Below are 15,285 nucleotides of genomic sequence, written 5' to 3'. Positions count from 1 at the left end.
AGAAAGCCGAAAGAGAAAACAAACCCAAACACCAACACCATCTCATCGTTAAACATCATATCCTCCCACATTTCCCGCGTTCTCCATCCAATACCTCTACCATCCACCTCTGACCCTCCTCACCTTCTCCTTCCCACCAACTCTCCCCGCCGTAACACGCCTAGCCCACCTCCTAATCGCCCAGCCCCTGGCTAGCGCCTGGAAAGCCAAAACATCGTTTTCCAACTGAGCGCGCCTCCCTTCCTGGATACCCCTCCAGCGCCGCTGAATAACCGTTGCGGCATCCACCATTTTCTGTCTTGCCTGCGCAATGACGGCCGATTCATGTGCAATCTGCATAGCCTTTATGCGTGCGCTGGTCTGGCGGCGGAGTAGGAAGCGGCGGAATGCAGTTTGAATTGTTGTTGCGGCGCGGTGGGTGCGTGCGAGGGGGAGGAGACGGGAAGCGAGGAAAGAGAGGGTTAGGAGGGTGAAGTCGCGGCTGGGGATTGAGCGGGCGGTTTTATCTTGGGATGTGAAGAGCGCGATGAAGGAAACTGAGCAGCCGACTGCTTTGAGCTTTGCGCCTAAACCTAATTTTCCGCCATCTGGGGTGGAGCTGGTGAGGTTAGAAGGCAGATACGTATCGACGATGACCTCGAGTACTTTTGGGTCTGCGAAACTCGTTGTTAGGTTTGTTACGCGGATGCCGTGGAGGCGGGCGACGGAGCGAGACCAGGAGAGCAGGAGGCGCTTGTGGTATGCCATTCCGTCTAACTCAGTCGTTTCTGGCTCTTCGTTGTCGGAATCGAGGACTCGCCCTTCAAAGTTGTCTCTTGCTCGGTACCATTGGTTGCGGAAGCGCTCAGTCTCCTTGACTAGCTGCGGCCAGTCGACGAGACTTCCTAGCCCGCATTTTCCAACAAGTGACCAAAGCAGGGAGAGAGTCTTTTCGCGATGGCCGTCGACTATGTCTTCGGCGCGGATACCGCTGACTGCTGCGCTGGGCATCCCTGGGACACTGCTCAAGGCTGCAAGGGCAATCTGCACGTTGTACACCTTTTGTGGACGACCAATAGCTGGGTATTTGAGATGCTGGGATAGAATCCAGGCATCCTTCTGTGACACATCGCTGGTCAGTAGTTCGCCGGTTGGCAGGTTGAGTGTCACAGTTTCTTCCTGCTGTGCTGGGTAGAGCAGCAACTCTACCAGACGGTTGAGCACGATGCCATCGCGAAGGTCGATGGCGATGTTCTCAATCTGATACATGTATTCCTGAAGCGGGTATTGAGCATGCTCGACCTTGTAGTTAAGGTGGTGGAGCGGCCGAGTAATATCGCCATGCGAAGGGAGAAGCATCTTGGACAGCTGGTGGAGGACCTCCACAGACGTCTTGTATGGTGATGTCGTCTGGAACAAGCAGCCCGACAAGGCATTCGTGGTCTTTGCCTGGTCGAGAAGAAGGATCAACATCAGACTTCGCAGTGCGGTACGGCGCCACGACCAGCCCTGTGATCCAAAATCGTCATCACCACGTGTGAGGCTGGCAATGCTACCGCCTCCGGATTTGACGCGAACCGCGTCTTCATTCTTAATCAAAAATGCAGATAAGAAGCTCTCGATCGCCCGGCGTTCAGCGCGATATTGGCGAGACCCATCGTCCGAGCAAGTGGAACCAGTAGACAAGCGGCATGGTGTGGTGATTTGGCGGCCAACAATTGTCTCGGCTGCAGCCCGAAGTGCATTCAGATCGTACGACTTTGTCCACAAGTTGAGGAACTTCTTCCGCAGACCAACATCATCCTTCAATCTGAGTGTCTGAGCCAGAAGATCCTTGGGTATACTCAACGCGCCACACTGTAGTGAAGCCTGCAGACGCTTGTGTAGGGGTGGCATAGTAGGGTCGTGATAGATGGCAAGCATCTTCTTGCGCAAATCTTCCGGAGTCTGTTCAGCATTCGGGTCCTTGTTCGCCGAGTCGAATACCGAGTTTAGAAGCTGTGTAATGGCAACTTCTTGATAGGTGAGCCAGTTGTCTTCGTATAGTTCTGGTTGAACAAGATCCTCGCGTAATACTGGGTACTTTTCCTGCGGCTGTGGCTGCTTGCCAACCTCGTGAAGCATGGTAATGCTGCTTGCTACACTCCCAGTCTTCTGTCGCCGTAATGCTGTGGGTGGGGACTTGTCGGTGTGGAATGGGGACGAAGACAGCGGTGCGCGCTTCGCTTTGGCCAGCTTTGCTCGTTCAGTTTTGATAGTTGATCTCAAAGACGCGCTGCTATTTGCAGTGGAGGCAGTGACATCCGCTCGCGATTTAAGTGCCTTTACTGGGACATCGTCGTGGCCCACGTTCGATCGTGGCCGCTTTTGCGTTCCCTCAGTCCGTTTCTTAGTCTGCAATACCCTCTCCGGCTCTTTGGTTGCGCTGAAATGGACCTTGGGGGCTTTTGCCACATTCTTCTTCACCTCTGGCTTAATGAAGTTGATTTCAATATGCGTTCCGCTGCCCTTCTTCTCATATACAGCCATACCCGGTGGCATGTTCTCCTTGCCACCGCCTGAACCTGCAATATCGCTCGAAAAAGATGCGCTCTGTGTCAATCGCGATGTTGTGCTGAGAGGGCCGCGTTTTGGTGGTGCGGCGAGTGACTTGCGAGGGACCTTCTTTTCCTTCTTCAAAGCCGGCAAGAGATTGTTTCCCTCCTCTTCCGATAGTGTGACAAGATCCAGTCCAAGATCCGGAGATGCTTCCCGGGCGTTGCGCGGTGCATGTGTGGGCTGTCCTGGGTGGATTGTAAACAAGGACGTCTCGTCGGTTGGTATGTATATCGTCCTCCTGCGCGCTTCTTTCTTGGGGCCCTGCTTCTTAAGTTCCTTCTTGTCCAAAACGTCTTCTTGCAGCTGTACAGTGGCATTAACTTCGGCTGCATAGTTTTCACTTGGCATGTGCGACACGCGTCGTCGGGCGGGCTTCTCGTGTTGTGGTTCGGGGACAGGCGCAATAGGCTTGGGCATCTTCTGTGCTGGATGGGCGAGAATCGTGCTCTTCTTTGTCCTTGTGGCTGCGGGGACAACACTGGCGCGGCTCCTCCTTTTCACTTCGAAAGCTGCGCGCTGTTGCTGTTCCTCCTCCTGTGCGACGTCCTCGAAAATGTCTAGCGATGGGTTGAACGCAGGCTTAGCGGCATTGCGCATGGGTCGCCGGGGCTTCGCCTGGCGAGTAGCTGCCTTTAGCTCGGTCGTATATTCGATATTTGCTGTGGTGTTGTCGTCGTCGAGGTAGCTAGGCGCGTATTGGCTTCCATAGCCGGGGTAGTAGCTGCTTGTTGACCCGTGGGGCGCCGGGCATGGCGTGCCTGCGGTGTACCCGTACATGTCGGCGGCTGCTGTGTCAGTATGAATTAATTCGAATATAAAGAGCACCGGCGCATAGGCAGAGGGTTGTCGTCGTGCCCAAGGGAGTTGAGGGTGGATTCAAAGGCGGATGGGTTGACGCTTAGCCGGTTGTGGCGTTGTTGTGGATCCCCCATTGTCAATATCGTCGCTGGGGCAACACCAACGTTTCCAAACACCATCCCGGCTTCCCTCGGCTTGACGTCACTCATCCAGCTGAATGCTGCACCGGCTCTCCATCACGATGCAATCCACAACGGCTAATTACTACTCCTCTGTGCCTAGCACCACCATAGACATGCGTTCACCATTACTCCTTTCTATCCACATACGACAGTGTTCTCGATACCTAGGGAATGCCCCTGCCAGCCCGAATTGCTTTTGCAGCCTCACTCTGGGCCCGGTCCTCTGCATATCGCTGATAGATGGGCAAATAGTGCTGCCTGTCACTCAACGTTTCCTTGACACTTTTCCTAGCCTCAACAGCAGCGAGCCACTTCCTGAACCTCTTCCATACCTCCTCATCCTCTCCGCCCTTGCCCTCGTCAGGAATACCCGAACCCCCTTTGAAGTGATCAAAGACCCATAGCCTGTTAGCCCAAGGCGCAATCACAATGTCAATGAGCCCGAACTCTTTGCCCGAAAAGAACGGCCCTTCTTTGTCCATCTCCCGCGTGAACTCCTTGACATGATTCAAGAATTCCTTTTGCTTTTCTTCAAGACCATCGCCTTGGTGCTGGAGGAAGCGGTGGTAGGCAGGAATGATGCGACTACCCACATAATCTGTCCAGATCCTTGTTCTCGCACGCTCATAGGGATCTGTAGGCATCAAGTGCGGAGTGTGCTGTGGGAATGCTTCCTCGAGAAACTCGCAAAGAACAGTGCTCTCATACAGCGGCTTTCCCTGGTATTGCAGTGTGGGAACAAGGCCGCGAGGATTGAGATCAAGCAGAGATTGTGGCTTGTGATACGGGTTGACTTCAATGTATTGGTATTGGATGCCTTTTTCTTCGAGCGCAATCCATACACGCTGAACAAAGGGACAAAACCAGCCCGAGTAGAGCTTCAGAGGACATTCAGCCGAGTGAGCCTGGGTGAGATTAGGACTATGACGTGGAGATGATACTTGTTATCAACCTACCTTGACTGTCGCTGCTGCCAGGCCTGTAGCCTCTGGATGAAGGTCCGCATCAGGGTGATCTTTGCCCATGATTCAATTGCGTGTAGTGTTGATGTCGGTATATGTTTCAGATTCCGAAGAAAAGTGGGAATCAGGTGTGATGTGGCCAAGCACGCAATATATAGCCAGAGAGGCCATTTGTGCCACCTTTGACATTACAAACACGGGGTCATCGTTTTGCAAATGTGATGCTGGTCATGACGAATGCGGGGCAATGACAATGACGCTGCATGGCACCCCACTTTTGATGTCCATCACCATATTTCGAACTTACTCATTCCCGTACGACTTGTTGTTCAGGATGCACATATAATCTGTTTAGTGGCGGAAATGAATCTTCTCTCATGAATACAATTTCACATTTCCATTCGCATCTCCAACGACTATCCACATGCCCATTGCTAGGCTCAAGATAGCTAATCTACACTTTCCACCTCAAGAAGCCCTACGTATCCACCCTTCTACAACCCCTGAAAAAGCTTGAGTCCAACTTCTAAGCACAAGTCACAAATGCACTAACAAAGGGCCCATCGCCCGTCACACAACCGCCCACGGGAGCCAGGAACGCCGTCCCCGAACAATCCGCAGTCTGATAAATCGCCACTGTATACCATCATCAGCTTCTGCATCTGCATTCCTATCCATCTCTATATCTCTCTTTTTTTCCCTCTTTCTTCTTTTCTCCAGTCACTCATGACACCCCACACTCCCATGTCCAAGCCCTCAAAAAATAATGAAAAGGATAATTTACCACTACAACCCTCGGAAACCCTCGACGTACTATAGCTCCGAATCGGTACTCCAGTATCAAACCGGTCAAGCGGCTGACACACGTTTCCGTTGCCGAAAATAGGATCCGCGTTAATCAGCGTCGAATCGGTGCATCCTGGGCCCGAGTACTTCAAGCCGACAGCGACGAAGGCGCCACCTTGACGGGGTGAAAGAGGGGAAGCCGTGGCGGCTGCGAGGAGCGAGAGTGCAATGGTGGCGGCGGTGAAGTGCATTGTATAATGGTGCTTGAGGTATTGTAGCTGGTGAATCGGTATTGGAATGTGAGACAGCTTGTTTTCTTGATCTGCCGAGAGAGAGAGAGCAGGTAGACCTTTTTATACTCGATATTTCTGTCCCATTACGCGTTCTTTGCTGATGTTTTTCATCGCCAGAACCAACACTTGGCTCCTTCCGCCATTACCGTCGTAACCAACAAATAACAACCCTATTACTTCATAGAGGCCAATGCTTTGTAGTTGGTGGTAAAGAGACTATATCCATTTTCGAGAAATGCTCTGCTGACATGGAGGATCCGCCAGTCAGATTGGTGTGGGATTTCTATCCACGTTAGGAAGGATGGTAAGCTGATTTTTTTTGGTGACTTATAAACCCCCACGCTGCTATCCAACTTTGATCAGATGGCTACGGGATTTGCAGCGACCAAATGGACTAGATCGTTCTGTGTCAGCAGAAAGTGCTGATGCTATAGCTCATCGTGGTTGCACAAGACTACCGTGCACAAGTATCTGGCACTGTTGGTGGCTGGAATTACACCCTAAGGCTTACAGAAACCTCTCTTTGAGGAAAATAATAAAGCGGGTTTCCATCACGTACACTAAATTACTTACTGATTTCATAGTCATAGGAAACGTATTCAACTAATCAAGTGGCGGTCACTAATCCCTAAACAACCCATCTCAAAGCTTCACCGCAAATCTATGTCCAACTCAGTTCATACCATTCTCCCCACATTCACCCCCATCAAAACTCACATCGACCTAGCCTTCTCAACATCTGCCCCCTTAATCTCCCTCAAAACCCCCGTCTTCGCAACGCCCCCGACCACATTTGCCACCACAACCTCCTTGACATACCCCAACGCCCCCGTCTCGGCCAGATAATAAACCACATACTCCGCCTTAACCTCAATCAGCGCCATGCGCGGATCTTCAGGTCCACCATTATGCACGCCATCGCCCAAGTCGCCAAACCACGCCGACGCACCGCGGCTCCAGACCTCTTTGATGCGCGGATCCGAGTTGGAGCAGGTGGTCGCGGTGCCGGTGATGGACGCCCAGTCCTGAGACCGTGTGTCTTGGATGGTGACTTGGACTTTGGTGTTTTGTGCTAGATCGGAGAATTTTTGAGAGTGCGTGTTGGCGAGGAAGAGGAGGTCGGGTCCTGTGCGGCGGGCGAGCGCCATGGAGCGTCCTACAGGACCTGCTTTTGATATTTTTTTAGTTGGTTTAATGTTGGATTTAGGGTGAGTGAGAGAGGGAAGGAAAAAAAAGAAGGACGTACCGACGCCGTCGCGGAAGGTGTTTAGCATGCAAATCTTCTTTCCGTCGACGAGTTGGAAAAAGTCTTTGATTTGCTGGTCTTTCGGGGTCTCTTCGTCGTATTGCTTTGCGACGGATGGGTCCGTCTTAGAGTTCACCTCGCTGGCCTTGAGTTGCTCGGGCATGCTGAATATTCGTGTATTCGAAAAGTATCTCAAGGTAGGTCTGCCAGATGCTGGGGTGCGAGCTGCAGTTTGAATTCGTGGTAAAAGTGTGTTGGTACAGCGAAGAAATAGTCGAGGGACAGACATGGTATTGGTATATGCTGAAAGTAGATTATTTACACGGACGTAACGGTGAGATCACGACATTAAGTAATGGCGGATATCGGAAATGAGAGGATCGCACGCAGCTCGTCGAGAGATGATGCACAGGTAGCATGACGTCGATATAGAGCGCACTCAGAATGGTGGTGTCACAAATGGTGGAGTTGGGCGCCTCACACATGTGGATGACGACGTCGTAAATCGCATTTCGGGACGCGGCACGCTAAAGGCGCGATCCTCCCGAAATGCATGGTGGCATTTGTCTAATGCACGCTTGCCGTAGCCACACGATGACAGTTGAAAATAGTGCTCTCTAACCTGCAAGTAGTCAACAACACGAACAGCTCATCACATTCAATCACAATTACAATCGTAGTCAAAGACAGTAATATAATCAAATGTGAAACCGGAACTCCATTAGCTAATCGCTACCCAACCCGTCCATATAATCATAACAGTTTTAATACTCATACCTCAGCATATGAGCCATGGCAAGATGCTGAAAGGGGTACTGGTATATGCAAAAAGCGCCGTTGACAATCAAAGAATCGGATGCATAGAAAGCATCTACAACTCGTCCTTAGCGCTCGCAGCCTTGTCCTTGGCCTTCTCTGCCTTGTCCTTGACAGCCTCCTTGGCATCAGCAGCGGCCTCTTTGGCGGCATCGGTAGCCTTCTCAGCAGTGTCCTTGACAGCGTCGGTGGCATCGGCGGCAGCCTCCTTGGCGGACTCTGTAGCATCTGTAGCAGAATTAGCACCGTTATCACTAGTGACAACAGCGTCGTGAGTAAGTTTATCAGACATACCTTCAGCAGCGGCCTCGGGAACAGTGGCCTCAGCCTTGTGTGAGCCGTTCTCCTTGATGAACTGAACCAAATCCTCAACAGTGCGGGAGCCAGAGTAGTCAATGGGCTCGCCCTTCTTGCCAGCGGCGAAGAGCTTGATGGTTGGGAAACCTTGGATCTCATCGGGAACGTCGTTGGCGGTGGCGTCAACCTTGGCGATAGTTACGAGCTTGGAGAGCTCATCAGAGGCGTAGAGCTGGCCGAGCTCCTCGTACTTGGGAGCAAGAGCCTTGCAGTGACCGCACCAAGGAGCGTAGAACTCAACAAGAACGTCCTTGTCATTGTCGATGACGAGGTCCTTGTAGTTGTGGGCGACAATAACCTTGACGGGGCCATCGTTGGACTCGGGAATGGGCTCAGACTTGATGCTGGGCTCGATCTTGCCAGCGAGGAAGTCGTCGACGAACTTGCCAATGCTCTTCTCGGTGATCTTCTCCTCCTGGTCGAAGGGGAACTTGTCGTTCTTCTCGGTGCGCTGGATAGCAAAGGCGGGCCATGTGCCAATCTTGAGGTTGAGGTTACCAGCGTGCTGGCCGAACGCCTTGGCGTCAATGGTGGCGAAGTTGATGGCGCCCTTGTGCTTGAGGGCGAGGGGCTTCAGCTCCTTGGCGAATTGCTCACGCTCCTCGGGAGTCTCAGCAAAAATGTATGCGAGGGGAATGCCAGAAGCCATGTAGTCGGAGTAGGTCTCAGGGCCAACCTCGCCAATAAGAGGGGTAGCGGCGACCTTGGCGAATGTGCGGATGGCGTCGGCCTCGAAGGCCTCGGTGAAGACGTCCTTGCCATCGTCAAACGACTTGTAGAGGACGAGACCAGGCTGCTTGACGCCCTCAGCCTTGGCGAGAGCAGCGTCGTTGGTGGCACCGAACAGGTAGTTGTCGCGGAGGCCATTTGCGACGGCGGTAAAGGTCTCGTTGGAGGCCTTGTCGTCGGCGGCGAAGTAGCCAACGAGGACAACCTTGTCGGCAGTCTTGAACTCCTCGAGGTTGCTCTTTGTAACCTCGGAGACAGCGGGGAGGGCCTGCTTGGTCATGTATGAGATCAAGCTGTCAGCCTTGCGCTGGCCACTGTATGGCGTCACGTTCTCGAGGCCGCGGAAGACCTTGAGAGTGGGGTAGCCCTCAACACCATACTCCTGGCAGAGATCCTGCTCCTCTGTGCAGTCGACCTTGACCAGGGCAATGTCCTTCTCCTTGAGAGTTGTGGCCGCCGTCTCGTACTCGGGGGCGAGCGCCTTGCAGTGACCGCACCATGGGGCGAAGACTGGGAGGCAATTGTCAGTTGCGCCATTGGGAAGCGGGGGAGCTGGGGCCGGGTGGCAATGGACTTACACTCTGCGAGGACGAGGTCGTGCTCCTCAATGAAGCCCTTGAAGTCGTCTGTCTTCAGCTGCTTGACATCAGAAGCAGCAACGACAGCCGCAAAGAAGGCGGCGCAGATGGTCGAGTACTTCATTATGCTGTGGTGGGGGTGTGACGTGACAGAACGGTGAAGTGAAAAGAGGAATTGGGTTTGAATGTCCTCTGCACAGCGAATGGAGTAGAAGTAGAAGAGGAACAGTGAGGCGTGGGCCTTTTATTTCCACTGGCCGTCGTGGCGGAACATACAGTGTGAACACCTTGCCTGTTCAAAGTGGAGCACCAAATGGGCCTAGTGCGCAGAGGACCCACGTACCCTGCAGCGGCCCTGATGCGACCTTCACCAATGTAAGACCACGTGTACCTTGCTGCCCTCGGCTGCATAGCCTATCTATCCCATCTATCTATACTACTATTCGCCTTCTGACCGGGGTCCCTCTCTCTATCCTACCCGCCCGTCCTTCCATTCATTCCACCTTCTCGATCCAGTTGCGGCTAGCCTACGGCGCTACCCACCTCGAATGCATATCATTAATCTCTAAAACCGTCCTAGATTTACCAGCCTCACCCAAGGCGTGTGTCGGCTTTTCCAGAGGCCAGGTGTCCCATCAAACGATGTTCTCAGGCGTTCACCGTATTTGCGGGTCGCTTAACCATTTCTAATCAACATGGGCAAACGGGGTACCATCCTTCGTACTTGTCCCCATACTCGGCCCGCATCCATCCGGCTACCATTACGAGAACTTAGAAGGCCTGATGGTGTGCTCAAGAGGAGCTGACAGCTATTAAAAGCAATTAAATCCGTAAAAAGACACGTAGAGCCTATTCTCCAGATAAGAGCAACGTATACCATTGACACCGGTAATTAGCGCCTTCAAAAATCATCTTTCACAACAAACCTATTGCGATTCTTACGCCAAGGTCTTGTCTAGTCGTTGCACAGATACGCGTCTGTCAGAACCCATTGGATACGCAGACACCGCCTTTGGTGATTTTCCACCTTTCGGCCTTGTTTTCTTATTCAAACGAAGGTGCATTCGGGTCCCCATGTTGACGGTGTAGGTCTGCACAGTGCGAAAAAGAATTCGCGGTGCCAGGTGGTGCAGTAGTACGCAACGAACCATGCAGTGGGAATTCAACCTTCAAACTAACCACAACACCGGTACGAGGGTGGTCACGAAGCACGCTGCTTTCTGACGCTACACGAGCATCGCCTGTCAGATTTAACTCTGGCGTTACTAGAGGCATGTCACTTGTAGTACTAATCACCAGTTTCACAAGCGCATAGACTTTTTCGTTGTCCAGCGGGGCCAGCAACCAAAAAAGTTGCGTTACTTTTAACATTGTGGGAACGCCACACCCCAATCCCCAATCCCCAAAAATAGCGACGTCTACTGCTCCTCTCCGCTTCCCCATCTCCCCCATTTCCCCCATCCCCACAGCCATCCGCTTTGTCATGTGAGAACATGGGAGAATATCCGCCCTGCCGTAGCGCAATACACTGGCGTTGCTTGCTTACTTTATACCGACCAGATCACTTGTCGTCAGACTCCGCCCTGCCGTAGCGCAATACAATGACGTTGCTTGCTCATCTTCATATTGACCAGATCACTCGTCGTCAGACTCGCCGCGGAGGAACCCCGCCCGGCTTGCCCAAACCGTTCACCCCGCAATCGCACATAATACACGTAGTCCGTCAGGCGTTTTGTTCAGCGGCACGTGTGCCGTGGTCAATGGACGCCAGATCAGTTTCCACCGGATAAATTGACAGAACTGCCGTTATCGACCTATACAACCTGCCCTCATTGGCTGCCACTCACGCATAGCTACGCCTTGACGCTTTGATTTGTAAACTATAAGACTGTTGAACGTCGTTCTACTTTGCAAGTTGGATTACGCTTCTATATCGTGATTGTTATACTTAGTATTCCACAATACCATATTTCACAAAGAACCACGCCAAAGTGAAGGACAAAGATGGCGGACGTAGAAGAGCAGTACAAGCTTTCGCAAGAGCAAATCGACTTTTTTATGGAAAATGGATGGCTCAAGTTGAGCGACTGCTTTACACGGGAGCAGGCCGATAAACTACAAGAAACCCTTTGGACAAGACTAGGCATGGATCCAAACGACATGTCAACATGGTGAGCTTGCTAATCTCACGCAAACCCGTCCACCCAGTCTCCTCTTCTCATTTACAATTCGGACATGGTACACATACACATGTATTTTATTTTATTTTTTTTGCAAAATATCATTCCAAACTAACCCTACAACCAACCCAAGGCACACGGAACGCACAAACATGCCCTTCTTCCACGAATTCCCCGCCTCCACCTTCGCCCCCAAAGCCTGGGCCGGCATCTGCAGCCTCCTCGGCGGCTCCGCGCGCGTCGATTCCAACGCCTCCACCTGGAAAGACGGCTTCATCGTCAATCTCGGCACACCTGCTGGCCACAACTCCGTCGTGCGCCCCCAGGACCTGCCGCAATGGCACGTCGACGGCGACTTCTTCGTCCATTACCTCGACAGCCCGGAACAAGCTCTTCTCGTTATCCCTCTGTGGACGGACATCGTGCCTGGGGGCGGAGGCACGTATATTTGTCCCGCTGCCATCCCGCACGTGGCCAAGCATTTGTACGAGAACCCAGACGGCGTGAGTCCGCGCATGACGCCTCGGGCGCAGAATCCAGACTTCATCGAGGAAAAAGGGCTGTCATGGTTTAACAATCTCGCTGCCAGCATGCCCGACGATGCGTTTGTAGAAGCTACGGGCGTCGTGGGCGATGTGTATCTATTGCATCCACTGATGCTGCACGCTGCGTCGAATAATCAGTTGCGGAATGTGAGGGTCATTACGAATCCGCCTGTTAGCGTCAAAGAGCCGTTTGTGTTTGATCGGCCTGATGGAAACTATAGTGTTGTGGAGAGGAAGACGATGAAGGCGTTGGGCAAGGAGCGGCTGGAAGGGTTCAAGATTACGGGCCCGAGACAGATGGTTGTGCCGGAGAGAGTGCGGATTCAGGAGGAGATGAAGAAGAAAGAAGAAGAGAGGCTGAGGAAGTTGAAGGAGAGTGCGGGATTAGATGGTGGGAAAGAGGAGGCCAAACGGGTTCCTACTGCGGCTTAAACATGGGAAAAATCGTTGTCAAGATGTAGATGTGATTTGAGAATATTATATTTACATTATTTCTTGGGTTCTAATCGTATTTTTGCTACGAATAATATTCGCCTTTCTCATCTCTGCATGTTAGGCATATCATGATTTTTAGTTTCCAGTCCACCAAACATAGTTGTTGGTTTCCTCTGGAGTATCATAGATGAGCTTGCTGCTCGAGTTCTCTGGCCTCTCGGGGAAGACGTTGAAGTCGATATCCCAGACCTTGAGGTCTTTGGCCTTGACAGTGGAGCCCTCCTCGGCCCAGATGCCGAATCCGGTGCTGTCAGTGCGGGCAGGGTAGATACGGGTTGTGAGCCAGAAGCGATCGTTCACGTGGACCTCGACCAGGGAGCCATCAACAAAGATGTCCATGTGCAGAGACTCGGTGGTGCCGTTGGCAAAAGTGTACGGGTAGAAGTAGCCGAGCATGGTGTAGTTGGCAAACTCGACAATCGTAGACGAGTGCGAGCGGTCGACGTTGATGGTGTAGTTTTCCGGGCTGTACCACACAACGGTCTGCTCCTCGTGATTGGGCGACTGCGCAATAACGACACCAGCAGGGCCGGTGAAGTCAGAAAGGGTAACCTGGAGATGCATATGGCTGGTGCCGTTGCCGGAGACGTCTCCGTTAGCGCAAGCATCCTTGCCAGTGTCAATGACTTGAGGCTCCGAGCCATTGTGGAGAGCTTCGATAATCTCGGGCAGAGGGCGGGCACCAAGAGTGTATCCAGTAAAAGTACCGTTGCCATGCTCGACAACACGAGTGTTGCCCTTGGTAGTCAACTGCGAGCCGTTGTTGACCAGGTGGCTGGTCTTGATGACGTACATTTCCCGAGGAATGGCCATAGCGCCTTGGTACCCTGTCTGAGTGATGGCAAAGTTGTTGTTCTCCTCATTGGCCCAGCCCCATTGGATGCGTCGGTCGTTCTTCGAGTCCACGAAGCTGGTTACAGCGTAAAGCAGTCCGGAGTCGATCGCACCACCGGCAACTGGAGTAAATTCGACCGAGCCATTTTCACGCTTGTTGACTTGTCCCTCGTTCCAGAGGCCCCATTGCGCACGAGGGTGCCAAGTAAGATTTCCGCCCTCGGTGCCCATGAGTACGTAGTAGTGAACATCATCATCCTCGTCGTTCAGAGAGAAAAAGTTTGATCTGCCACAATCAGCTTTGAGTCCACACTATTTCCTTCGTCAGTACTTACACCTCAAAGTTGAAACCGTATGTTCCAGTCTCGAGCAGAGAACCAAGAGTCTCATTCCCCTTTGGCTCCCAGAGAGCACCCAAGAAAGTCCAGTCAGTCAGATTGTTTGCAGGGGCGCTGTAGAAGGGCATGCGACCACCGCCATTCTCTCCCTTGATGCCAGATCCCATGGTCATGTACCAGTGTGGCTCCTCATGTCCAAGGAGAGCATCCATTTCTGGCCAAGGCTGGTGCAAGTCAGCAAGTGTTATATGCATAGTTCAATTGACAAAATCATACCTCGACGAAGGGATCACGCCATCCGGTAATGTTCCAGCCCTCTGGTGGGTGGGACAGGATGGGGTTTCCAGCATATTGCTCCCAAGTCTCACCACCATCCTTGGAAATGGCAATGCTCTGCTTCTCAGTTCCGGGAATATAAGGTATAGCCCAGTTGGTAGGCAATTGCTGCACCGAAGTGTAGAAATTGATCAGCGTACCGTCCTGCTCACCATTGAGATTGTACGGCTGGCCGGTGCCGGAAAAGATGCCCAAACCGTAGTAGCTCGAGTTTCGGGAATCAGGGTTGGGTCCGGTGCCGAGAGACTGAGCTTGGTCATTTTCCCAGCCTCCAACATCAGTCCACGTGATCATATCCTTGGAGGTGGCATGGCCCCAAGAGATGTTACCCCAGTTCACGTGGTTGGGGTGCCATTGGTAATGCAAATGGTACGTTTTTGTCGTAGGATCGTACATCATACCGCATGGGTCATTTAGCCATCCAGCGGGGCCACTGAAATGGTAGGTCGGGCGCCATCTTGTGAAGAGGGTGTTGTTACCCAAACCCTGGATAATGTCTGCAGTTAGCACAGCGGGCAATTCCTGTGCACCGACAGCAGACAGGGTGCCGAGTGCAAGGCTCAGAAGAGGGGAAGAGCGAAACATCGTGCTCGGAGATGAATGATGTCGACACTGTAGATAGTTAGTCGCTTCGTACATAAGAGCACTGTCTTATAGCTTTGTTCATAGTATCTGGTCTTCGAACAGAGAATATGTAGGGGGAGTTTAAATCGCGCTTTGGAGGAAATGGGAACATACCGGGATAATGGGCTAGCCGTTCGATACCGAAACTTCACAGCAGGAATTCAGACCCTTATATACATATTTGTTCCTGACGGACTAAAATTTCCCACTTGCCTGACCTGGTATACGATCATGCTAGTGAGATCCACGGGCATCTCTTCGTAGCTCAGTGAGTATTGGTGCGCACCCGTTCTGGGGCTACGAGTCAATAGTGTTGGTTGGGCAGATACTATGGGGACCAGGATGCAGTCGTTAGTCTGGAAGGATCCCCGCATAGTTGCCATGCTTAAGCCCCATGTTTCTCCACGTGTGGTAGAAATCGGCCGTATTCCCAAACTTTGTTCGCGCGGGTTGGTGACAGCATCATGTATTTTCCTTTATCGCAGCGGCACAATAGACTGCGACGAACCTCAAGAGCCGGGTATCTCTCCGATTGTCCTTGTGGTGCCTGGATTTAGTTCCTAACAAAGAAAAGTTTTCTTCGAGCCACAATGTAGCGTAGGGCTTAAA

General features: G+C 52.2%; 4 protein-coding genes across 4 annotated transcripts; 1 reads left to right on the top strand and 3 right to left on the bottom strand.

The window, feature by feature from the left end:
• Positions 1-96: 96 nt before the first annotated feature.
• On the bottom strand, positions 97-7,133 carry PSV08DRAFT_408111 (uncharacterized protein; the record flags this gene model as incomplete). Its single annotated transcript, XM_014222106.2, has 6 exons — positions 97-3,365; positions 3,766-4,462; positions 4,514-4,572; positions 5,334-5,338; positions 6,316-6,763; positions 6,845-7,133. 6 exons carry the CDS (start codon positions 7,131-7,133, stop codon positions 97-99), a joined length of 4,767 nt encoding a protein of 1,588 aa, XP_014077581.2.
• A 344-nt stretch (positions 7,134-7,477) lies between these two features.
• On the bottom strand, positions 7,478-9,520 carry PSV08DRAFT_197507 (thioredoxin-like domain-containing protein). Its single transcript, XM_014222103.2, has 3 exons — positions 9,325-9,520; positions 7,955-9,256; positions 7,478-7,888 (listed from the first exon to the last, which is right to left on the bottom strand). The coding sequence occupies exons 1-3, from the start codon at positions 9,446-9,448 to the stop codon at positions 7,716-7,718; spliced, it is 1,599 nt and encodes a 532-aa protein (XP_014077578.1). The 5' UTR covers positions 9,449-9,520; the 3' UTR covers positions 7,478-7,715.
• Positions 9,521-11,282: 1,762 nt separating this feature from the next.
• PSV08DRAFT_408109 (uncharacterized protein) lies at positions 11,283-12,481 on the top strand (the record flags this gene model as incomplete). Its single annotated transcript, XM_014222101.1, has 2 exons — positions 11,283-11,495; positions 11,638-12,481. Exons 1-2 carry the CDS (start codon positions 11,329-11,331, stop codon positions 12,479-12,481), a joined length of 1,011 nt encoding a protein of 336 aa, XP_014077576.1. The 5' UTR covers positions 11,283-11,328.
• Positions 12,482-12,498: 17 nt separating this feature from the next.
• Positions 12,499-14,815, bottom strand: PSV08DRAFT_399931 (glycoside hydrolase). Its single transcript, XM_014222100.1, has 4 exons — positions 14,791-14,815; positions 13,993-14,664; positions 13,714-13,940; positions 12,499-13,664 (listed from the first exon to the last, which is right to left on the bottom strand). Exons 2-4 carry the CDS (start codon positions 14,635-14,637, stop codon positions 12,620-12,622), a joined length of 1,917 nt encoding a protein of 638 aa, XP_014077575.1. The 5' UTR covers positions 14,638-14,664; positions 14,791-14,815; the 3' UTR covers positions 12,499-12,619.
• Positions 14,816-15,285: the final 470 nt, after the last annotated feature.

Source organism: Bipolaris maydis (genome assembly GCF_028858645.1).
Source record: "Bipolaris maydis strain C4 unplaced genomic scaffold PSV08scaffold_3, whole genome shotgun sequence".
In the NCBI taxonomy this organism is placed as follows: Eukaryota; Fungi; Ascomycota; class Dothideomycetes; order Pleosporales; family Pleosporaceae; genus Bipolaris; species Bipolaris maydis.
The sequence above is the reverse complement of the archived record's forward strand: the minus strand, read 5'-3'. Positions and strand labels throughout refer to the sequence as shown.

Bases quoted from the DNA above. Each gene is read 5' to 3' on its own strand.
- PSV08DRAFT_197507 (XM_014222103.2), bottom strand. From the start codon at position 9,448: ATGAAGTACTCGACCATCTGCGCCGCCTTCTTTGCGGCTGTCGTTGCT. The intron at 9,257-9,324 runs GTAAGTCCATTG...ATTGCCTCCCAG, and splicing joins CGACCTCGTCCTCGCAGAGT to TCTTCGCCCCATGGTGCGGT. The intron at 7,889-7,954 runs GTATGTCTGATA...ATTCTGCTACAG, and splicing joins TCCCGAGGCCGCTGCTGAAG to ATGCTACAGAGTCCGCCAAG.
- PSV08DRAFT_399931 (XM_014222100.1), bottom strand. From the start codon at position 14,637: ATGTTTCGCTCTTCCCCTCTTCTGAGCCTTGCACTCGGCACCCTGTCT. The intron at 13,941-13,992 runs GTATGATTTTGT...GACTTGCACCAG, and splicing joins GGCGTGATCCCTTCGTCGAG to CCTTGGCCAGAAATGGATGC. The intron at 13,665-13,713 runs GTAAGTACTGAC...TGATTGTGGCAG, and splicing joins TACGGTTTCAACTTTGAGGT to ATCAAACTTTTTCTCTCTGA.